General features: G+C 43.0%; 2 protein-coding genes across 6 annotated transcripts in view; both read left to right on the top strand.

Moving 5' to 3' along the window:
• The first annotated feature begins 546 nt into the window (after positions 1-546).
• havcr2 (hepatitis A virus cellular receptor 2) overlaps positions 547-23,082 on the top strand; it is a 35,771-nt gene continuing 13,235 nt past the window's right edge. The window contains exons 1-7 of one of the 4 annotated variants that reach the window (XM_052588833.1): positions 547-631; positions 1,000-1,338; positions 1,420-1,488; positions 2,908-2,958; positions 3,079-3,128; positions 3,278-3,362; positions 6,237-6,777. In XM_052588833.1, the coding sequence (XP_052444793.1) occupies positions 586-631; positions 1,000-1,338; positions 1,420-1,488; positions 2,908-2,958; positions 3,079-3,128; positions 3,278-3,362; positions 6,237-6,310 (714 nt within the window). In that variant the 5' untranslated portion in view covers positions 547-585 and the 3' untranslated portion in view covers positions 6,311-6,777. Of the gene's footprint in view, positions 632-999; positions 1,339-1,419; positions 1,489-2,892; positions 2,959-3,078; positions 3,129-3,277; positions 3,363-6,236; positions 6,778-23,082 lie in introns of those variants that run through there. The other 3 variants (XM_052588832.1, XM_052588835.1, XM_052588834.1) reach the window with 3 other exon arrangements.
• Positions 6,918-23,082, top strand: part of LOC127986554 (T-cell immunoglobulin and mucin domain-containing protein 4) — a 35,682-nt gene continuing 19,517 nt past the window's right edge. The window contains exons 1-2 of one of the 2 annotated variants that reach the window (XM_052588828.1): positions 6,918-7,055; positions 7,321-7,662. In XM_052588828.1, coding sequence (XP_052444788.1) covers positions 7,001-7,055; positions 7,321-7,662 — 397 coding nt within the window. In that variant the 5' untranslated portion in view covers positions 6,918-7,000. The remainder of the gene's footprint in view (positions 7,056-7,320; positions 7,663-23,082) is intronic. The other variant, XM_052588830.1, reaches the window with a different exon arrangement.

Below are 23,082 nucleotides of genomic sequence, written 5' to 3'. Positions count from 1 at the left end.
AACCAAGCCTCGAATCTCAAGGAAATAAGACTGTCTAGACTTGAGACGGCCTCAGGATCTGTAGTGTCAGCTATGAGAAACGGGGGGCATTCCCCTAAAAGGAAGGAAGTTGAGGAGGATGCTTTTGTGGTCACGTGTGGCATTTCTTATTAATTTTGTTGAATTAGATATTGACTCCCACTGGGAAATTCTACGACCATTTTTTAAAGAACAACACTGCTTTTCAAATAATACTTAAATTACGTATTTTAGTGGTAAAGATTTATTTATTTATTTAAGGGAAATGACAGGTAAGTAGGCAAACGAATGAAACTGAGAACATATCTCAGAGATTATATATTATATTATATTATATTATATTATATTATATTATATTATATTATATTATATTATATTATATTATATTATATTATATTATATTATATTATTTAAATACAGGGAGACAAATTCTCTGTCTGGCTGTGGAACCAATAGCATGTTTAAGTTATTCCTATTGGAGAACAGCCTTCACGAAAAAAGAGAAGTCATATTTTTAGCATGTGAGACATTTACACATGAATTAGTGAGTGTACAACAGCCACGAAAATGATTGTTTTTCTCTTTATTATCTCATCAAATATACATGTAGCAAGTAAGTACAAATAAGTTTTCATTCAGCAGTGCAATGTTATAAAACATAGTATTAATAATTTTTTTGTTGTGCTTTACTTGTCTTCTTCCAATTCTTTTCTATTGTCTTTAAGTTTACTACTTTAAACGTATCTCATTTTACGGATGTTCAAATTTTGGACTGGAAAATGTATTGTTCGTATTGTTGCGTCTCTTGTGCTGTATTTCTCCTTTAAGACCAGTGTGGAAAAAATTAATGGTCCATAGTGAAAGCCGTCTGTATGAAAGGACCTGGAAAAATGTGAAAAGAAATGAGAAATCTAATAATTTGGTGCCTTATGAATGATAAAACTAACAAGTGTTGTTCTTCTCTCTGTTTATGTGCTGCAGCCTGCAGCGAATCATCAAAACTGGTGGTTGGACAGGTTGGGGATACAGTTATTCTTCCATGCAAATATGACATTATCACTAATGGCCTATCGAACGTTTGCTGGGGGAGACATCAGTCATGGTTCAGCTGTGAGAACACTGTTATCTCCTCCGATGGCTTGCAAGTGACCTACAGAGAGTCAAGTAGATTCAGCTTGGCCAGTGGACTGGAGCGAGGGGATGTTTCACTTACTATAAAGGCTGCTGAAAACAGGGATGCTGGGATGTACGTCTGCCGTATCGAGATCCCTGGACTTTTCAATGACATTAGTTACATTGTCTATCTGTTTATTAGCAGTGGTAAGTAACCGCACGGTTTGATATCAGTGTTGTTGTGCTGACACTGTGATAATGTACAATACTCCTGTTCTTCCATAAAAGGACTGGATCCAAAGAGAGTCATCTCAGAGACACAACTGATTCCTGCAACAGCAAATCAAGAAAAGCAAGGTATGAAAATCCTTACTTTTGCAAAAGTGCTTCTCATGTGGTCTATAGGGCTTTTTCTGGGTTCCTGTGGCTCAGTGGTAGCACAAAAGGTTGTGGGTTCAGTTCCCAGGGAACATAACACACACAAAAAAAGTATAGCCTGAATGTACTTTAATTTGCTTTGTATAAAAGTGTACACTGTGTACACTGTGTACACAATGTAAATGTGCCCTTTCCATAATTGCGAGCTTCATCTTTAAAAAATAAATGTAAAGACAGTTAATAATGACCTTAGTTTTGCCATAAGTTCAAGCTTGAAAGGGGAACAGAGTGCCGTGACAGACACACTGATGAAGCTCGTATGTGTTTGCACAAGCCACGGACGGTTAGGACAGCTGACTCCAATGTGTGACCCTCTCTCTCTCTCTCACACACACACACACACGCACACGCGCTATGCACAAAACTCAGAAGTTGAACACTCAATAGCAAATACTTAAACTAATAACAAAACATACTTCCAGTAGCTGATTCAGAAATGCCAGATTGTCGTAGCAAAGTCAGAATTACCCCCTCTCCCAGGTTCACGAAACGGTTTTCCATAAAATGTGCTGCTGTTTTGCTGTAAGTAATATTAATGTTTCCTTAATGCATCTACTTTCAGAAGGACAAATAAAGTTATTTTGCTTTTGCCCAGAAACACACAGCATCTCCCTGTCATGGCTGCTTCAACACTAACTGCAGTTTCTGAAATCACCTTTTATCTTTGCGTGAACATTTGGTTGGCATTACATAAATCTTCCAACATAGTGTAGTAGACATGTGGGAGCGTGGATGAATGAGGCATTTTAGGGGAGCGTGGCAGAGTCTTAACTTTAATAAAGAATATCTCTTTGGGTTTGAGAATTTAGTCTTTGCAATTTTATAGATCTTCTTTTTGCACTGAGAGCTTGTAACACTCCAAAGAGAAAGGAAACATTTCAATCGCATCATAAGACCCTTTTAAGCAAAGATGATTTTAACAGTTGTCACCTAAAGATGTCATTTTCTCACCCTGAAGTTATTCCAATCCTGTAAGAGTTACAATTAAAACTTTAAAACTGAAAACAGATATTTTAAATGCTAACAAAATTCTGTAATATTTCTACTGTATTTTTGATTTAATAAATGCAGATTTGTTTCCAAAAACATGAAGGAAAAAAAATAACACTTTTTTCTGAATTTCCATTAATTAATTGAATTGATTAATTAACAATCCATTAACCAATGCATTTATTTACCATATTATAACCCATCATTTTTAACATGAATTAACAATATTAACATAATAGTTGGAACACAATGGTCAGAAAACATTTCACCAGTGGTCAAAAGTCACTTTGATCAAAAGTTCAATTAACCCTGACATTTTTTGTTTTAACACAGTCTACTATGTATCAGGCCAAACCACACTCATTCCTGAGATTTATATATCAGAAGAGACAAATGCTGGTATGTAAAGTATATAATCATGACTACATTTAATCAATCATTTTTATCAACATTGAAGTGATTCAGTAATATGAGACAATGCATGAGAAGAGTAAACATAAACGTAATGGTTTATTTCAGAAACTACCGACATCTACATGGAGGAAGCCGTTGCGGTGGTCCAAAGTGAGGTATTGCACAGACACATACATTATTAGTTCTGCATTTGCTGCCAATCTATATTTTTTTATTGAATATGTTTCATTTCTGTATGTAAATGCATATTGATATGATATGTTTTGGACCTAAAGAAGGTGTTACCTGTTGTGTCTCATTCTAGGATACAATGGAAACATTTGTAATAAATACTGTAAGAGTGGGGGCCATTGTCTTCATCCCGGGTTTAATCATTGCACTTCTGTTCAGTAAGTAGAGAAGCAAGTAATTATATTTAATGGTTTAGCTCTGGAGTCTAGAGAAATATTAAATACTTGTAAAATAACAAAAAGTTCATGAAATCTCTCAAGTATATGTACAGATAACATTTTATTCCAAACTTAAACTTTTTTTTTTTGGCAATGTGACACTATTTTTTGATGAAGCATAATTTTGAAAATTACATTTTGTATTGTCGAATAATATGTTGTAATACATTTTTTTTTTTTAGGTCTCAATGGTCATTCCGATTTAAAACATTAATGTACTACTAATATACACTCTTAAAGATAAATTTGTTTAAAAGGTTCTTCAGAGCGAAGTTATAGAAGAAACATTTTTGGTTCCACAAAGAACCATTTGATCAAAGGTTCTTGAAAAAAAACATCTCTTTCTTACCTATTATAATCTGAATAACCTTCTTTTACTACTAATAAACTTTTGTGAAACAGAAAGGTTCTTAAAAAGTGAAAAGGTTCTTTATGGAACCATTTAGATAAAAAGGTTAGCATTGTAAAGCACCTTTATTTTTAAGAGTGTAGCGGGTGAAATATGCATCTTGCAGGTTGTCGAACTTCTGTACCCAACAATTACAGGTGCTGGTCATATAATTAGAATTTCATCAAAAAGTTGATTTATTTCACCAATTCCATTCAAAAAGTGAAACTTGTATATTATATTCATTCATTACACACAGACTTTTAATTTTGATGATTATAACTGACAACTAAGGAAAATCCCAAATTCAGTATCTCAGAAAATTTTAATATTACTTAATACCAATACAAAGAAAGGATTTTTAGAAATCTTGGCCAACTGAAAAGTATGAATAAGAAAAGTATGAGCATGTACAGCACTCAATACTTAGTTGGAGCCCCTTTTTCCTGAATTACTGCAGCAATGCGGCGTGGCATGGAGTCGATCAGTGTGTGGCACTGCTCAGGTGTTATGAGAGCCCAGGTTGCTCTGATAGTGGCCTTCAGCTCTTCTGCATTGTTGGGTCTGGCATAGCGCATCTTCCTCTTCACAATACCCCATAGAGTTTCTATGGGGTTAAGGTCAGGCGAGTTTGCTGCCTGATTAAGAACAGGGATACCATGGTCCTTAAACCAGATACTGGTAGCTTTGGTACTGTGTGCAGGTGCCAAGTCCTGTTGGAAAATTAAATCTGCATCTCCATAAAGTTGGTCAACAGCAGGAAGCATGAAGTGCTCTAAAACTTCCTGGTATACTGCTGCGTTGATCTTGGACCTCAGAAAACACAGTGGACCAACACCAGCAGATGACATGGCACCCCAAACCATCACTAACTGTGGAAACTTTACACTGAATCTCAAGCAACTTGGATTGTGTGCCTTTCCACTCTTCCTCCAGACTCTGGGACCCTGATTTCCAAAGGAAATCCAAAATTTACTTTCATTAGAGAACATAACTTTGGACAACTCAGCAGCAGTCCAGTCCTTTTCGAAGCGAGACGCTTCTGATGCTTCTGACGTTGTCTGTTGTTCAAGAGTGGCATGACACAAGGAATGCAACAGCTGAAACCTATGTCTTGCATACATCTGTGCGTAGTGGTTCTTGAAGCACTGACACCAGCAGCAGTCCACTCTTTGTGAATCTCCCCCACATTTTTTTATGGGTTTTGTTTCACAATCCTATCCAGGGTACGTTTATCCCTATTGCTTGTATACTTTTTTTCTACCACATCTTTTCCTTTCCTTGGCTTCTCTATTAATGTGCTTGGACACAGAGCTCTGTGAACAGCCATTCTCTTTTGCAATGACCTTTTGTCTCTTGGCCTCCTTGTGCAAGGTGTCAAAGGTCATCTTTTGGACAACTGTTAAGTCAGCAGTCTTCCCCATGTGTAGCCTACAGAAATGGAAGCTTTAGCCTAAGTTCTGCCAGGAAGACTCAATCACTTCGTCACGAATTACCTTCATCATTATCCAATCACGTCTTTATACTCCTGTATAAAAGATCGTACTTTTACACATGTTTGAGTTCGCAGATGCCGACGCGACAACAACCTCCACCCTCCCCACCACCACCAGGATGGTCCTGTCCTTACCTTCCAGGGGGGTCGGCTGCGCCCCTGCCTTCGTCTTCAGGCAGGAAATGCAGATTGGCTACCCTCGGATTACGAACTATGGACGGGGCCTTCCGCCAAAGAAATTTATAATTGTGCTCGCTGAGCTGTCAATAAATGTATGCTTCGTACATCCTTCTATCTCCCGAGTCTTTCTGGTAGAACTAGACTGAGAGACCATTTAAAGGCCTTTGCAGGTGTTTTGAGTTCATTAGCTGATTAGAGTGTGGCACCATGTGTCTTCAAAATTGAACCATTTCACAATATTCTAATTTTCTAAGATACTGAATTTGGCATTTTACTTAGTTGTCAGTTATAATCATAAAAATTTTAAAGAAATAAACATTTGAAATATATCAGTCTGTGTGTAATGAATTAATATAATATACAAGTTTCACTTTTTGAATGGAATTAGTGAAATAAATCACATTTTTGATGATATTCTAATTATGACCAGCACCTGTATATGCAGGCGGTGAAATATGTGAGCTTGTCAGTTTATCATGTTCACTTATGTCATATTCACCCAAATAAACCTCTGTACCCAACAATATATCGTTTGAAAAGTATATTGAATACTTTTATTTCATGCATGAACAAGAAAAATGTGCTCATTCCATATGGCTGTGTGGAAACTTCAGCAGATCCTCGTGCTGCATTCAGTTTTAATTTGGCTCCCAGAATGTGCCTCAATGGCTGAGTAGAAGTGAAAAAGGTGACACACAGCCTGTTTTGCTTACTGTGCATTAACGTGTCTATCTGATTGTTTTGCCTTCAGGACTGCGGTGCCCCAGAGAACACAACAGCTGCCTTCCCATCCCAACAACCACACAAAGAGATATGGTTTGGTAGTTATGAAGTCATTATGACTGTAAAAAAAACCCACATGCATGGTAACTTTTTTTTTTTTTTTTTTGTGGATTGTTTTCAGTGCCTAATATTTATGAAATAATTAATCAGTTATGAATTTGAATCTGAGTTATGAATTTGAAACATATTTACATTATTGCGTTGTTGTTATTGATCACTGTATAGGCTAGCTTGTAAAATGTTTGCTACTTGTATGGTCATCTGCAAAGTCTTCTTGTAAAAAGCTTCCAAACTCTGATCTAACGTCATGCTTTTCTTTCTCAGAAATCACTTACGAAATGTCCAATCCCCACGTGGGATTAAAGTTTTGAGTGTTTGACTTCAAATGCATTTTGATTTATCTCACAATAGCGGCCTCTACTGTTTAATGAAGTTGAATAAAAAATGTCAACCTAAAAGCTTTAACAATGTACAAAAACTTGAATCTTAATAAATCAAAGCAAAAACTCGCCTGTGATGTTTAGTGGTGTGTTTTAAAGTAAATATGTTTTCACAAATCTCTCTTTCATTATTTGAAGTTGACGAAAAGCAGTAGGTCACATATGGAAGTGAAACTCTAAAAAAAGAAGTCTGACTGCACATTTAAGAAAAGCTGAGAAGGTGAATGGAGAAAAGCATGAAGAGATGAAGTTGTCTTGAGCATTACTCGCAGAGAAAGAGAAAATTTTTAATATGAATTATCTTCACAGCTGGTTCTTTGCATCCTGGGTTCTCTGTTATCTCACAAGTGAGTTTCAAATTTATACTGGAATGTTGGTACAATCATTAATTTGTTACAGTGAGGAAATTTATAAAATGTGTTTTATTTACGTAGTATTTAATTATGTAGTAAACCCAGAATCTTTTTTTTTTTTTTTTTCTAGAATAAGGTTAGAATTGTGTTGGCTATGTTAACTTAATAAATGTTTTGTATAGATTAAATTTTATGATCTAAATATAAAATTCAAGGTTGGTAAAACAACAACAACAAACATTCTCTATCTTTCTCTCAGTTTCAAAATGCAGCGATGTCACTGTACAGAGTTTCAAGGCTGATCGTGTCATTTTGCCATGCAAATATGACAGCAAATATCATGGAAAGTGTCACATATGCTGGATGAAAGGAGACATTCCCACTATGGGTTGTGGTAATGAAATTATCGGAAGTGATGGAGATAAAGTGGTGAGGGAAATATCATCCAGATACCAGCTGGCAGGAGAAATACAGCATGGAGATGTGTCTCTGACCATCTTAAACATTACAAAAACAGACTCTGGCAAATATGGATGCCGCATACATGTACCTGGACCGTTTAATGATAAGATGTATTACGTCCACTTGATTGTTAATGACGGTAAGTGTTTAAAGCATAGCTTTCCAGTGCTAAAACAATTGAAATGACTAAATCCAAGTGATTTAATTGTTTAAAACAATCATTCTGCTAGTCTACTACTCCCAATTTTGTTGTTAGTAGGACTTTTTTTTTTAAATACATTTTTCAAGGATAAATCAAATTTCTATGATGACTGCTGCAAAAACATTCAGCTGGAATAAATAACATTTAAAACAGAGTTTTATTAAAATAGAAAAACATTTTAACCGACTTAAACTGTGTGACCCTCTCTCTCTCTCTCTCTCTCTAACACACACACACACACACACACACACTATGCACAAAACTCAGAAGTTGAACATTCAATAGCAAATACTTAAACTAATAACAAAACATACTTCCAGTAGCTGATTCGGAAGCGCCAGATTGTCCTAGCAAAAGTCAGAATGACCTCCTCTCCTAGATTCGTGAAACAGTCGTCTATAAAATGATTTGCTGTTTTGCTGTAAGTAATCTTAAAGATTTCTAAATGCATCTACTTTCAGAAGGCCAAATAAAGTACTTTTGCTTTCACCCAGATACACACAGCATCTCCCTGACATGGTTGCTTCAACACTAATTGCAGTTTCTGAAACCACGCCTTCATTCTTTGTGTGAACATTTTGGCGGCATTATGCAAATATTTCCACAAAGTGAAGTAGACATGTGGGGGTGTGTTTGAACATGGCTGTAACAAGGTTCAACACAGTCTCAATAGGAAGGAAGAAGGCAGGGGTCGGCTTGTTGCTGGGACACTCGTTTATTCAGTAATACAAAATAAGAAAAACACGATGCCCTCTGGGCGTAGACAGCAAACGATTGCTTAAACACAGTCAATAACTTCAATAACTTTAAAGCACTGTTGTAGCTTCCCTAGTGCAGAACGAGGTCCCAGCGTGTCTCTCTCTCCTTCTCTCTGCGGTGACTCGGCTTATATCCGGTCTCTCCACGCCAATTACTGCAATCAAACACACGTGTTCGTTAATTGCATTTGACCTACTTACGCCTCGCTCTGCTCCCTCCGTCTCTCTCCTGTTGCGGATTCCGCTAAACCACGCCCCCCTCGCCACATACCCCCACCGCCCGACTCAGGCCGGGGAGCCGTCCGGCCTGCAGCCTCCCCCCCCCCCCCCCTCCTGGAGAGGAAGTCAGCCACAGCCATCTGTACACCCGGCCTGTGGATCACCTGAAATTTAAACGGTTGTAAAGCTAGATACCACCGGGTGATCCGCGCGTTGGTATCTTTCATGCGGTGGAGCCACTGCAGAGGAGCGTGGTCCGAACAGAGGGTGAACTCCCGCCCCAGGAGGTAATAACGGAGGGTAAGAACAGCCCACCTGATCGCTAGACATTCTTTTTCTATGGTGCTGTACATCGTCTCTCTCTTAGAGAGCTTCCGACTGATGTACAGCACCGGCCGTTCTTCCCCCTCCACCTCCTGGGACAGGACTGCGCCCAACCCTCTGTTCGACGCGTCTGTCTGCAAGATAAAGGGGAGAGAAAAGTTAGGTGCATTCAGGAGCGGTCCGCCACACAGGGCAGCTTTTAACTGGGTGAAAGCCTGCTGGCACTGCTCCGTCCACTGGACTGTATCTGGTGCCTCCTTTTTAGTTAAATCAGTCAGCGGGCTAGCAGTATCCGAAAAATTAGGTACAAACCTTCTATAATACCCTGCCAGCCCCAGGAACTGTCTAACCTCCTTTTTGGTCTTAGGCCTTGGACAAGTTGCAACTGCTGCCGTCTTATCAATTTGGGGACGCACCTGTCCATGACCCTAGTGGAAACCCAGATATCTTACTTCCACCCGCCCAATTGCACACTTCCTCGGATTAGCCGTGAGCCCAGCCCTCCTCAGCGTCTTCAGGACCGCTCGCAAATGCTGCATATGTCGCTGCCAATCCCCACTGTAGATGATGATGTCATCCAGGTAGGCGGCGGCATATGCAGCATGCGGACGGAGAATTTTGTCCATGAGACGCTGAAACGTGGCTGGAGCCCCGAATAGCCCGAACGGAAGAGTGACAAATTGGTGTAACCCGAACGGCGTGGTGAAAGCTGTTTTTTCTTTGGTCATGGGAGACAAGGGGATCTGCCAATAACCTTTAGTTAAGTCCAGCGTCGAGTAAAAGCGAGCCGAGCCTAGCCGATCAAGCAATTCGTCCACCCGGGGCATTGGATATGCGTCAAATTTTGACACAGCATTCACCTTTCTATAATCCACACAGAACCGCACGGAGCCGTCTGTTTTAGGTACTAAGACGATCGGGCTCACCCAGTCACTGTTGGATTCTTCTATTACTCCCATCTCTAGCATTGCCTCTAACTCCCCTTGAACCACCTTTTTTTTATGTTCAGGTAATCTATACGGCCGGCTGCGAACTACCACGCCCGGCTCGGTCTCAACATGGTGCTGAATGAGATCCGTTCGACCAGGCAGGGGCGAGAACACATCAGCAAAGGCTGCTTGAATGGACTTGATATCAGTGAGCTGCGATGGTGAGAGGTGGTCTCCTCCAGGGGCCAGAGCGAGAGATTGGGATTTTGAACTCGCTTCTGGACCGAGATCCTCCTCCCCACTCACTACCGTCGCCAGCAACACTGATTCCGCCTCAGACCATTTTTTTAATAGGTTGAGGTGGTATATTTGATGTGCCCCGCCCCTATCCGTTCGAGCTACCTCATAGTTAAGATCCCCAACCCGCCGTGTGACCTCAAAGGGTCCTTGCCACTTCGCGAGTAACTTTGAACTAGAGGTAGGGAGTAATACAAGCACTTTATCTCCCGGTGCAAATTGACGTAGCCTAGCCCACCTGTTGTACAACCGACTCTGTTTGTCTTGAGCCTGCAACAAATTCTCCATGGATAGCCGCCCCAACGTGTGGAGTTTTGTTCTCAGGTCCATGACATATTGAATTTCGTTTTTACTAGCAGAAGGTCCGTCCTCCCAAGTTTCTTTAAGGACATCAAGGACCCCGCGGGGCTGGCGCCCATAAAGAAGCTCGAAGGGGGAAAACCCCGTGGAGGCTTGCGGGACCTCCCTTACAGCGAACAAGAGGGGTTCTAGCCACCTATCCCAATTTTTGGCGTCTTCCTGAACGAACTTACGAATCATGGATTTTAATGTGCGATTAAACCGCTCGACCAGCCCGTCTGTTTGTGGGTGATAGACGCTTGTTCGAATCGATCTAATGCCTAATAATTCATAAAGCTCGCGAATAGTACGTGACATAAACGCCGTGCCCTGATCGGTGAGGATCTCCTTTGGGATCCCCACCCGGGAGATTAATTGAAACAGTGCACTCGCCACACTCTTCGCGGAAATAGAGCGGAGAGGCACTGCCTCAGGATATCGCGTTGCATAGTCCACCAGAACTAATGCAAAGCGGTGTCCTCGTGCTGACCGCTCTAATGGCCCGATGAGGTCCATGCCAATTCGTTCGAAGGGGACCTGCATTAATGGAAGGGGGCACAATGGTGCTTTTGGGGTGGCCGGTGGATTCACCAGCTGACATTCACGACAAGCCGCGCACCATCTGCGCACATTCTCGTGAATGCCCGGCCAGAAGAAGCGGGCCATGAGACGGTTTAGTGTAGCCGCTTGCCCTAAATGCCCGGCCATTGGATTACAATGAGCCGCCTGGAAAAGCATTTCCCGGCGGCTTTTAGGTATCAACAACTGGGTTGTATCTTGCTTTGTCTGGGCGTCTTGGGTCACCCGATACAACCTATCTTTTAAAATTGAAAAGTAAGGATAAGAGAGCGGTTGGTCAGGGAGGAGAAGCTGTCCGTCGATCGAGCGAACCTGGTCAAAAGCATTTTTTAGCGTCTCATCGCGGGACTGTTCCAGGGGAAAATCATCGCGCTCCGGGAGGATGTTCCGCTCGGGAGCACTCGGTTCCCCTGCAACAGGTCCCGGTGGTTCCGGTTCAGCCTCTCCCACCTGCGCAACCGCTACTCCATCCCTCCCTTGTTTCCCCCAAGAGCCATCCGAACATAAATACCCCAATAATTCATTAAACGCGGGCCAATTCGTACCCAAAATTATCGGATGCCTGAGGTGCGGATTAACGGCCACCTCTACTCTATGTTTTCCTCCCCTAAATTTAATATCCACAGGCAAAATAGGGTAATTCACCACTTCCCCGTGTACACACCGAACCCTAACCATGCGGCTATTATCCAATGCCTTCGGATGAATCAGGCTTTGATGGATGGAGGATTGGTTACATCCCGAATCCACCAAAGCCTGATATGTACCCCCCCTGATACTCACTGGTATTTGGTATAAGCCAGCCTGATCGAGGGCAGCCTTTGGCGCGTCGGGGACCCGGATCAACGTCCCCACTTCCATCACCGGACACCTATCGATAAAATGCCCTGGGTCCCCGCAACGCCAACAGGCCGGCCCAGACTTTACCGCCACCCTGGCGGCAGGAAGTAGGTCAAGCGATTGGCGAGGAGAGAGCGGAGAGGCCGGGGCCTGGGGAACGGATCCCATGGGCGAGGTCCCACCCCTGGGAGGAGCCCTGGGACCTGCTGGTGACTCAGCCCCGTAATTCGTCCTCCACCTCGGGGCTAGCTTCGACGGAAGCCCCCCACGGGACCTGGGGAGAGGGACAGATTTAGGGAGAGAGACGGGAGGGGAGGAGAGAGAAGGAGAGAGAGAAGCAGATGGTAAGGGGTCGCCGACCCCTGGACACGCCACCATTTGGTCTTCCGCCAGCTGGATGGCCTGGTTCAGCGACGTCGGGCGGTGGCACTGGACCCACTGCGCTGTCTTCCTTGGCAGCTTGGCCACGAACTGCTCCAGTACCACACGATCGATCACGTCCTCGACGTCGCTACTGTCGGCCATCAACCACTTGCGGCAGGAATCCCGGAGCTGCTGTGCCATCACGAAGGGCCGGCCAGACTCTTCCAGGGTTAGAGTCCTGAACCTCTGGCGATGTTGCTCCGGAGTCCGACCGACCCGCTGGAGGATGGCACGCTTGAGGTCCTGGTAGGCCAGGAGGTTTTGGACTGGCAGTTGGTGAGCGGCCACCTGCGCTTCCCCGGACAGCAGGGGAATGAGCCGCAGGGGCCAGTCCACAGGGGGCCACCCTCGAGCCTCTGCCGATTTTTCAAACAGGTCCAGGAAGGCCTCCGGGTCATCCTGAGGCCCCATCTTGTTGAGCGGCAGAGGAGATGTCTGGTCTTTAAACGAAGGGGTGGCCCGGGCCTCCCGGTCTACCCAGCTCCGGAATAGCTCGCGGTCTTCATGCTGGGCCCGGAGGAGTGCCTCAAAGCGTTTGTCCTGCTCCTCCTTGATCGCCAGCATGTGTTGATGTTGTTCCTGATGAAGACCGGCGAACGACTGGATGATGTCCGCAAATGGCGTACCTGACGGAGATTGCATGGCGGCGATGCTCTTCTTCCTTCCCGGGTTTCGGCACCACTGTAACAAGGTTCAACACAGTCTCAATAGGAAGGAAGAAGGCAGGGGTCGGCTTGTTGCTGGGACACTCGTTTATTCAGTAATACAAAATAAGAAAAACACGATGCCCTCTGGGCGTAGACAGCAAACGATTGCTTAAACACGGTCAATAACTTCAATAACTTTAAAGCACTGTTGTAGCTTCCCTAGTGCAGAACGAGGTCCCAGCGTGTCTCTCTCTCCTTCTCTCTGCGGTGACTCGGCTTATATCCGGTCTCTCCACGCCAATTACTGCAATCAAACACACGTGTTCGTTAATTGCATTTGACCTACTTACGCCTCGCTCTGCTCCCTCCGTCTCTCTCCCGTTGCGGATTCCGCTAAACCACGCCCCCCTCGCCACAATGCCGTTTTAAGGGGGCATGGCAGAGTCTTAACTTTGATAAAGAATAACTCTTTGGGTTTGAGAATTTAGTCTTTGCAACTTTACAGATCTTCTTCATGCACCAAGAGCTTGTAACAGTCCAAAGAGAAAGAAAAACATTTAAATTGCATCATATGACCCATTTAAGCAAAAATGATTTATCAGTTGTCATCTAAAGATGTAATTTACTCACCCTCAAGTTATTCCACCAATCAGCTGTGGCCTAATGGTTAGAGAATTGGACTAGTTACTTGAAAGTCACCGGTTATAGTCTCAGTGCTGGCCGGAACTGAATGAACAGCACTCTCTTCCACCCTCAACACCATGGCTGAAGTGCCCTCGAGCATGGCACTGAATCTCTAGTTACTCCCTGGGTGCTGGATATATAGCTGCCCACTGCTCCAGGTGTGTGTTCACTTCTCACTGCTGTGTGTGTGCATTTGGATGGGTTAAATGCAGAGCACCAATTCTGAGTATGGGTTACCATACTTGGCAAATGTCATGACTTTACCTTTTAGAGTTTCTTTCTTCTGTTGAACATAAAATAAGGTATTTTGAAAAGTGTGTGTTAACAAACATTTGCTGGTACACTGTAAAAAGTTCATCAATGAGGTTAAATTATATTAGATACACCAGTTTAGGTCAGTCTGGAGGTACGTTACATGGATGTTTCCCAAGGTTGCTGATTGGCTGGAACTTCAGTAGTCGTTGAAGTGACGTCTTGGGAAGCCGGTGGTTGGGCGTTGGCTAACGATGCGGAAGCACCTCAAATGTTGTCTTGACCAATTAGATATTGCTCGGGGTGTTATAAAGGGATGGACATGGTCAGAAACAATGCTCAGGTAGGCCGTGGCATTTAAATGATGCCCAATTGGCAGTAAGGGGCCTAAAGTGTGCCAAGAAAACATCTCCCACACCATTAAACCACCACCACCAGCCTGCACAGTGATAACAAGGCATGATTGATCCATGTTCTCATTCTGTGATGCTTGTGCAAATTGTAGCCTCTTTTTCCTATTTGTAGTGGAGATGAGTGGTACCTGGTGGGGTTTTCTGCTGTTGTAGCCCATCCGCCTCGAGGTTGTGCGTGTTGTGGCTTCACAAATGCTTTGCTGCATACCTCAGTTGTAACGAGTGGTTATTTCAATCAAAGTTGCTCTTCTATCAGCTTGAATCAGTAGGACCATTCTCCTCTGACCTCTAGCATCAACAAGGCATTTTCACCCACAGGACTGCCGCATACTGGATGTTTTTCGCTTTTCAAACCATTCTTTGTAATCCCTAGAAATGGTTGTGCATGAAAATCCCAGTAACTGAGCAGATTGTGAAATACTCAGACCAGCCCTTCTGGCACCAACAACCATGCCACACTCAAAATTGCTTAAATCACCTTTTTTTTCCCATTCTGACATTCAGTTTGGAGTTCAGGAGATTGTCTTGAACAGGACCACACCCCAAAATCCATTGAAGCACCTGCTTGTGATTGGTTGATTAGATAATTGTATTAATGAGAAATTGAACAGGTGTTCCTAATGATCCTTTAGGTGAGTGTGTATGATATGAAGTTAAGCAATGGACTTCCTTTATAAGTTTTTCTGAGTTTATTTTGGTGCATCTACATCTGTAAAAGACAGTTTATGTACCATTCTTTGACATAAGGACGTTCTGTGGAGACCATGGTCCGTATTCATAAAGAATCTTAATACAAAAAGTAGCTCCTAGTGACAAAATTCTTAGAAAGCTGGGCGTTTACTCTCACAATTAAAGAAAAGATCCTGGTAAAGTTTTTAGCCCTTAAAAGAGGTCTTAAGGTCAAACTTGTTAGGAGCACAGACAAGGACTTTTAAGAGGCTTAAGAGTTTCTTTAGCAGAGGAGAAAATGGCAGAAAGATGAAGAGACAGAAGAAATGTGTTGCAGACAATGGATGACAGTGAGTTAATAAGACACTATAGATTAGATCGTGCAGGGATCATGTTTGTCACTGATCTTATTAGAGACGTGCTAACATATCCGACACAGCGCAGAAATGCCATAGCACCAGAAATTAAAGTAATCACTACATTACGATATTTGGCAACTGGGAAAATGCAACAATGCAACAGGGATGATTTGGGTCTGTCACAACCTTCTGTAAGCAGAGTGATCACACAAACAATTACAGCACTTTCAGAACATCTTATTGTGTAGTAGTTCATTTCGTTTCCACTGGAAATTCCCACCTTGCAGGCTTAAAAATCTGCATTTATGAAAATAGCAGGCTTATAGGTGCGCACAAGCAAGGGGAATGAACCATTAATAGTTTGTGCTATACGCTCCCATGTCTGCTTCTTGTCCCTTGCTGTGACACCCGGCCCAAATTTTCCTTTAAGAATGGCCTTGTGTTCATTCACTAACTGGGCTAACAGTAAACACTGTTCCTCTGTCCAGTTTGGCTTTCTTGCCCTTCTTGGTTTTGATTCCATGTTTGATACATTAAAACCAACATACAAACCGCCATTTAAATAGGACAGCAATCACTGTAGATTAAAAGAGTGGAACAATTTTTATCATTCTAAGCCAATCAAATACCTTATAGGAAATTAAAAGCATGGTAAATAAAAAAAGGATTTATATACATGTCACGGGTGACAAAAACGCTCAGCGAGCGGAACCCTCTTGACGAGTCATGAATTTCCAGAGGGAACGATTTGTGTGCGACACATCCCACTCCGGTTCCGGGTGTGGTAGAAACATCGTTCCGGCCTGATTTACAAGCCAAAGATAAAAGGGCTATTCAGAGAAGTTTAGAGCAAGTGGGTTTTTGTGGAGCAGTATTGGGCACAAGCTTGCTCAGGGAAGTTATTTGGGTATGAAGATTTCCTGTTGAAGTATCCGGGGAAAAGGTTTCCTATTGAAGTCATCTCCATTTGGAGTGTACTTAGGCTGTGGTGAAGCCTCATTGGGGTGAAAGCTGCCCATTGAAGTCTGCTGGAACAGAGTTCGTCTGTGGGAATTTGCTGGACTGATTTATCGATTGGATCTGCACTGTGAAGGGAGAGAGAAAGATAAGTGAATTGAATTCATCTTACAAACATTCGAAAAGCTTGAAGAGGATACAGTGAATGTAAATCTGACTGTTGGGGAAGCTATGTGTTTCAGAGTGTGCTGAAGAGGAATTGTGGATTGAATATCCCCCCCGGGAGTGTAACGAATGGATTGAGACCTCTGATCAGCCTTACCGTCCCTAGGGAGGAACATATTGCTGGGGAAAATCCTTAACCTCTTACTTACCGTCTGGGTCTGGAACTATGCAGCATCGCTGGTGAAGTAAGCTTTTAAGCCACTGTCTCACTCACGTGCACTGACACCAGCTTCCTGTACTGAGAAGACTTCTTACCTCCCTACTTGCCTTCTGAGTCTGGAAGTACTGGCCGAGTCCTGAAGAGAGCCGCCCCATTGGTGAAGTCGCCATCAGGGCGAAACTGTGACATACGATCAGTACCTATCCATAGCTGAAGAAGACTTAGAGGACACTGAAGTCTATCCCGTTTCTGCTCCTTGATTATATTGTGTTCAATAAAGATTATTATTCCTTGAAATTACCGCATGTCTGCGTTGTCCATCTGTTGTGGACCTGTGGTGTCGGCTCCTCACGGTGGTGTCTAAGTCAGGGGTGGCTGGTCATCCGAGTCCAACCCGGTGACATACACACATATAGTGTGAGTGTGTGAGACAGAACAGTAAAATTGGAAAAAAAAGTTTCCTTCTTGGACAACCAACCAATCAGTCTTCAAAAGATTGTGTCATACATGGCCACGGGGTCAACCCAGTCTCCTCACGAAGATGAAAGTTTTTGTCTTTTCATTACTCAGAGTTGCTCTCAGATCGGTCCCGAATCGCTCTTAAGCTATGTAAAAGTTTTTATGCTAAATTAAGAGTTTTCTGAGAGGATTCTTAGAATCTTTATGAATACGGGTCCAGAGGTTTAAAGGGTCCCCTTAAAGGAATTTAGGTCTGGTTTTTGTCTTCAAGGTGGGGGAAATCGATTCATAGATCTTGTGATCATGATTACTATCATGGGTTTACATGTGATGGCTATGCTGTGCATCTCTTTGACCTTCAATCTGGATTACTTACCCCAAATTTGACAATCTATTTTCTGAATTGAAATTGTCAATAATTGTTTTAATGGTGTTAATGTTGAAAGCTGTTCTGTGAAAGAGTTGGTTGGTTAGTGGACTTGCTTTTGACTTATGGGGCTAGGACTTGATTTACAACATACTGTTGCCTTCCTGTGGAAATCGGCTCCTCATATTTCAACTATGCTCCCGATCAAATCTTTAATTGGTCATGTTCGGGTCTGATATGCTACACAATGATTCAAAGTTCGGTAAAGTTGGCAACATATCCAGAGATTCGAACTTAACATTACATGAGCTAAACTCCTGAGTCCTTAAACCACAAATGGCTGTAGCCGCACTGGGTTGTACATAATAATTAACTCAAATAATATATAGGGAATTTGAATAATTAATCAGGAATATCTCTCTTACTGTAAATTACTGCAAATCAAACAGTGGTTTGTCCAGCAAACGGCCGTAAGATTAACTTATCAATTTTCAATAAAGTTATCACTTCTTCTAATTCAAGGAAAAATATTCTCTGGCCATGAAAACATTATCCTATCATTATGATAAATTTAGTCTCAAAGTAAAGCTTGTAGCTAAAAATCAGACAATTCATTGACTCGTAATGTGAGCGGTTTGGAGGCAATCATGAATATATGGGTTTTTAATAATTGAACTAATAATACATCAAACTACAAATCACACAGAGTAAGGGTGTACTCACACTAGCCAGTTTGAACCGTGCCCGAGTGCGTTTGACCACCAAAGCGCGGTTCGTTTGACTAGTGTGAGTGCTCCGAACCGTGCCCGGGCGCGGCTCGATTGGCGGTCCTGGCCCACTTGGAAGAGGTGGGCCAGGGCACGGTTCAGTTGGACTCGGGCGCGGTTCGCATGCAGTGTGAGCGCTAACCATGCCGGAGCACGGAAAAGGACGAGTTGCGTCACAGTTTTGCGACGCTCCAAAACCAACATGGCAGGGAAAGGGTCGCTTTGGTCTACGGCAGAGGTGCAAAACGCATAAAAACTGCAAAGTCCTTGCTGCACTTCAGCTGGTACCTTGCAAACATCCTCATACGAGCAGCACGATTACGTGAAAATTTTCGCGCCACTAAGGCGACACATCTGTTTAACAACAGGCTGTGAGAGGGCTGTGGACCAAACGACACAAAATTATCCACAAAGAAAACAGAGTGATGGACTCCATTGTGTTCAGAGAGCGCCGCTCTTCCTGTTTATCCCGAAACCGTCGCACCATAATGACGTAAGCGTGCTCCGGAACGAATGCTGAAACCCTATATGTGAGTGCAGGCCAGAGGGGGAGTGGGGAGGGGGGACAATCGTACTCGGGCCCGGTTCATGGCAACCGTGCCTAGTGTGAGTACACCCTAAATATGCGTATGACAATACAGACAGTAAACTTTGTACAAGACATAACGGAATCCAAATATGGGAGAGAAAGAGAGAGAGAGAGAGAGAGAGAGAGAGAATGAATGAGAGATAAGGGACGATAGAGAGGTGAGATAGAGCATGGTCACAGAATGAGCTCAGTCAGGCAAACTCACAGACAGTAAACTTTTGGAAGCCAACAACGACTCAAATCATAGAAACACTTTAAGCAGCATTTAAATCTCCATTGAAAATGATACTTGCAGAGACTCTCTGTGTGACGCCAGACCGGCGACGCGCGTGTGAGCTGCGCTGGAGCTTGGCGTGAGCTGGAGCAGCGTGGTCCTTTGTGGCAAGAAGTGTTCGTTCATCTTCCGGGCTGCTGCGGAATCGCGCGGTATTTGAACGGTTTAACAAGGCAGTGTTTCAGAATTCGTCTTCCTCGTGTGGAGAGGCGAATAGGCGAATAAACTTAGTAAAGAAAAGAAAACAAAACAACGAAAACAAAAGCTTCTGAAGGAGCCATGAGAATGGCTGTCCTTTCAGCCCCTGTGCTGAGGGGGACGGCAATAGGAGCGCGGCCCCAGGCCGCGCAGAGGGACGAGCGGGAGCGACAAGGATCGAAGCAGGAAAGCAGCGTGTAAGAGAACGCAGAGAGGATGGACCTTGTTCGGTCAGCTCTTATGGCTTGAGATGGTTCACGCCTCTGTTCGCGTGAACAACCAATGAAGGTCTGAAATATTGTTTGTTGGACCTTTCAAATACCGCTCGATTCCGCAGCAGCCTCGGCAGACAAAGAGACCACGCTCACGCCAAGCTCCAGCGCAGCTCACACGCGCGCCGGTCTGGCGTCACACAGAGACCCTGCAAATATCATTTTCTGTGGAGATTTAAATGCTGCTTTAACGTTTGTCTATGATTTGATTTGTTGTTTTCTTTCAAGGGTTACTGTCTGTGAGTTTGCATAACTGAGCTTAGTCTGTGATCACGCTCTATCTCACCCCTCTCTCGTCCCTTATCTCTCATTCATTCTCTCTCTCTCTCTCTCTCTCTCTCCCTTTCTCTCCCTTATTTGGATTCCGTTATGTCTTGTACAAAGTTTACTGTCTGTATTGTCGTACGCGTATTTACTATGTGTGATTTGTAGTTTGATGTATTATTAGTTCTATTATTAAAAACCCATATATATATTCATGATTGCCTCTGAACCGCTCACATTACGAGTCAATGAGATGCCTGATCTAGCTACATACAAGCTTTACTTTGAGCAAATAAATTCATCATCATGATAGGATAATGTTTTCATGGCCAGAGAATATTTTTCCTTGAATTATAAGAAGTGAGTCCCCTTGCCATTCAGCCATGTGTTCATGGAAATTACATGAAAACCCAGAATGTTCAAAGCATGGAATTGCAGTTATTTTGGAGGAGGTGGAAAATAATAAAATCCAGCTATTTTCAAAGCTGAAAAACAGCATTATAATGGCTGAGAAAAAGAATATCTGGACAGGAACCACTCAAAAAATAAATGTTGCTGGCTATGGGTAAAGTCCCGTTTACGCCAAACCTGATAAGTATAAAGATAACTATAAAAATAATTATATTAGCGTCCACAGTCCACACCAGCGAATGTGCATCTGCCGCTTTAAATTCTAGAGCTTGTTATAGCAGGATGGATTGGCTGTCAATGATTGGATTATTGATCAGCTGGAAAAAATAATTCTGAAAATGGTTCCAATGATACAGTTTCTCTGTGCCTTTATCGTTATAGTTGTAGTGTGGACTCTGGTATTCTTTAATATTGAGAATGATTTTTAGAACTATACTGTATCTTTATCATTATCTTATTGTGCTTGGTGTGAACGGGCTTAAGAACAAAGCTCAGAAGAAGTCAGGAATAAGCAGGGCTGGGAAGGTTACTTTTAAAATGTATTTCACTACAGAATGCAAAATACAAGCTTTAAAAAGTAATCATTAATGTATTTCGTTAGATTACTCAAGTTTAGTAACTTAATCTAAATACTTTAGAATACTTTGAAATACTTAAGTTTTGTAATACAAAGGAACATACTTGTTTATATGCTTTCCGACGTCATACGGGCCATAAGATTTGTGTTTTCTTTGCATTTTATTTTTAAGAACATCAATTATCCACAGAATTTCTATGAACAACAAATGTCTCGGTTATGTATGGTAACTCTCATTCCCTGAAGGAGGGAATGGAGATGCCACGTCGGTGACCAACGAAAAAATGGGATATCGCTTCGATCTAATTTGACTGTAAACTAAACGAGCCAATGCACTTTGGCATGCAATTATTGCATCCAGCTGCGTTGTTCACAGTGTGAGTATAGGAAGGCAGCAGGTGCAATGCATACCAGGTTTTCACTGAGGTGGCGAGCCGGAGACCCAGCAGCTCAGCGGCGGTACAACCATGGCGACGGGAAGTGGCACCTCCGTTCCCTCCTTCAGGGAACGAGGGTTACCATATCTAACCGAGACATTCCCTTTCAGTCGAAAAAATGGGATCTACCAAAGCGCCATTGGTGCTGCCCCTTCCAGTGCCCTGTGCAAGCTGCCTGCGCCCCTATTAGGTGTAGGCCCGGGGTACCTCAATGGGTAAGATTGGATAACACTGGGAAAACGTATCCGTTCCGCTTTAAACAGGGACGCTGCGGAAGCCCTATCCTTCAAATATCAAATACACATATAGCATCCATTTAGGTGTATATGGAGAAATTGAGGTGATTAAAACCCTCTTGGGAAGGCAGAAGTCTGCCGGGGAAACACGGGCTCTAAGGCTATACCGTGAACTATACACATACGAGTACCGCTTAGGTCTCAGTATGGAACCTGGCCTTCCATGGTTCTCACAGATTCATCATGAAGACCTGGCGCCGGACATTCTGCCACGTCCAGCTGCCTAGGGTGATGGAGGATCTCAACAGGGTCTACAGTACGGACACTCTGGAGCAGTTTAAGTAAGCCGACACTAACCGGGGCCTTTCAGTGCCACTACCCGTTTGAGGTGAGAACAAAAGAGGATACCAGCTCTACATGAAGGCTATAGAACCTAGCGAACGTGTTTGGGTCGCCCAAACCCGCAGCTCTACAAATATCTGTCACTGAGGTGCCACGAGTCAGCGCCCAGGAGAATGCAACACTTCTAGTTGAGTGAGCTCGCAACCTGAATGGGCAGGGCACACCCTGAGCCTGATAAGCCAGGGCTATGGCATCCACAATCCAGTGGGCCATCCTTTGCTTAGAGGCACTCCCCTTCTGCCAGCCTCCGTAACAGACAAAGAGCTGGTCTGAGGTCCTGAAGCTTTGTGTCTAGTCTACGTAGCATCTCAATGCTCGGACTAGTGATCGACCGATGTATCGGTTTACCGATATTTTTCCCGATATTTAAGCATTTTTCCATAATCGGGTATCGGTTTTGTAATATCGGATTCGCCGATTTACGGCGCCATCTTGTGGCCGTTTTGAGATTTCCGCCATTGCAGCCCGGGCGTCTGAGGTGATCAGTCAACAACAACTCAGTGCACAGGTAAAGTATATGTTCTACTTGGTTTGCTTTAATTAATCAACTTTATTTAACATAACAGACATGCACAAATGAGATCTGAGACATAAATTCCTGATATAGTTAATTTATGCAGCTTGTTTCTAAACAATTGAGACAAACTCATCGAGTTACGTAGTGTTCGTCATGTCCTGCTCCAATAAAGACGTATCTTTAAATGAATTAAATAAAACAGACATGAATGAGTGCATGTTGAAAATAAAAAAAATGTTTTTTTTATTCTTTTATTATGTGTTTTATGTTCTGTCGCTGTTATTCTGTTGTACTGCAGAGCTTCTGTCACGAAAACAAATTCCTCGTACGCTATGTGTAAACATACCTGGCAATAAAGCTCATTCTGATTCTGATTCTGATTCTGATTCTGAAAAGCGTTTAATTTAATTCTCTATCTGTTGTATTTGCTCACCATTAGTCTAGAAGAGAAAGTTCGTTCATATTGCTTAGCAACTGACGGATGATCTGGAGGCTTAAGCACGGCCACTGAAT

This window comes from Carassius gibelio, chromosome B21, assembly GCF_023724105.1.
Source record: "Carassius gibelio isolate Cgi1373 ecotype wild population from Czech Republic chromosome B21, carGib1.2-hapl.c, whole genome shotgun sequence".
NCBI classification, from domain to species: domain Eukaryota; kingdom Metazoa; phylum Chordata; class Actinopteri; order Cypriniformes; family Cyprinidae; genus Carassius; species Carassius gibelio.
Note: the sequence above shows the minus strand (reverse complement) of the source record. Positions and strands in the feature narration are given on the sequence as shown.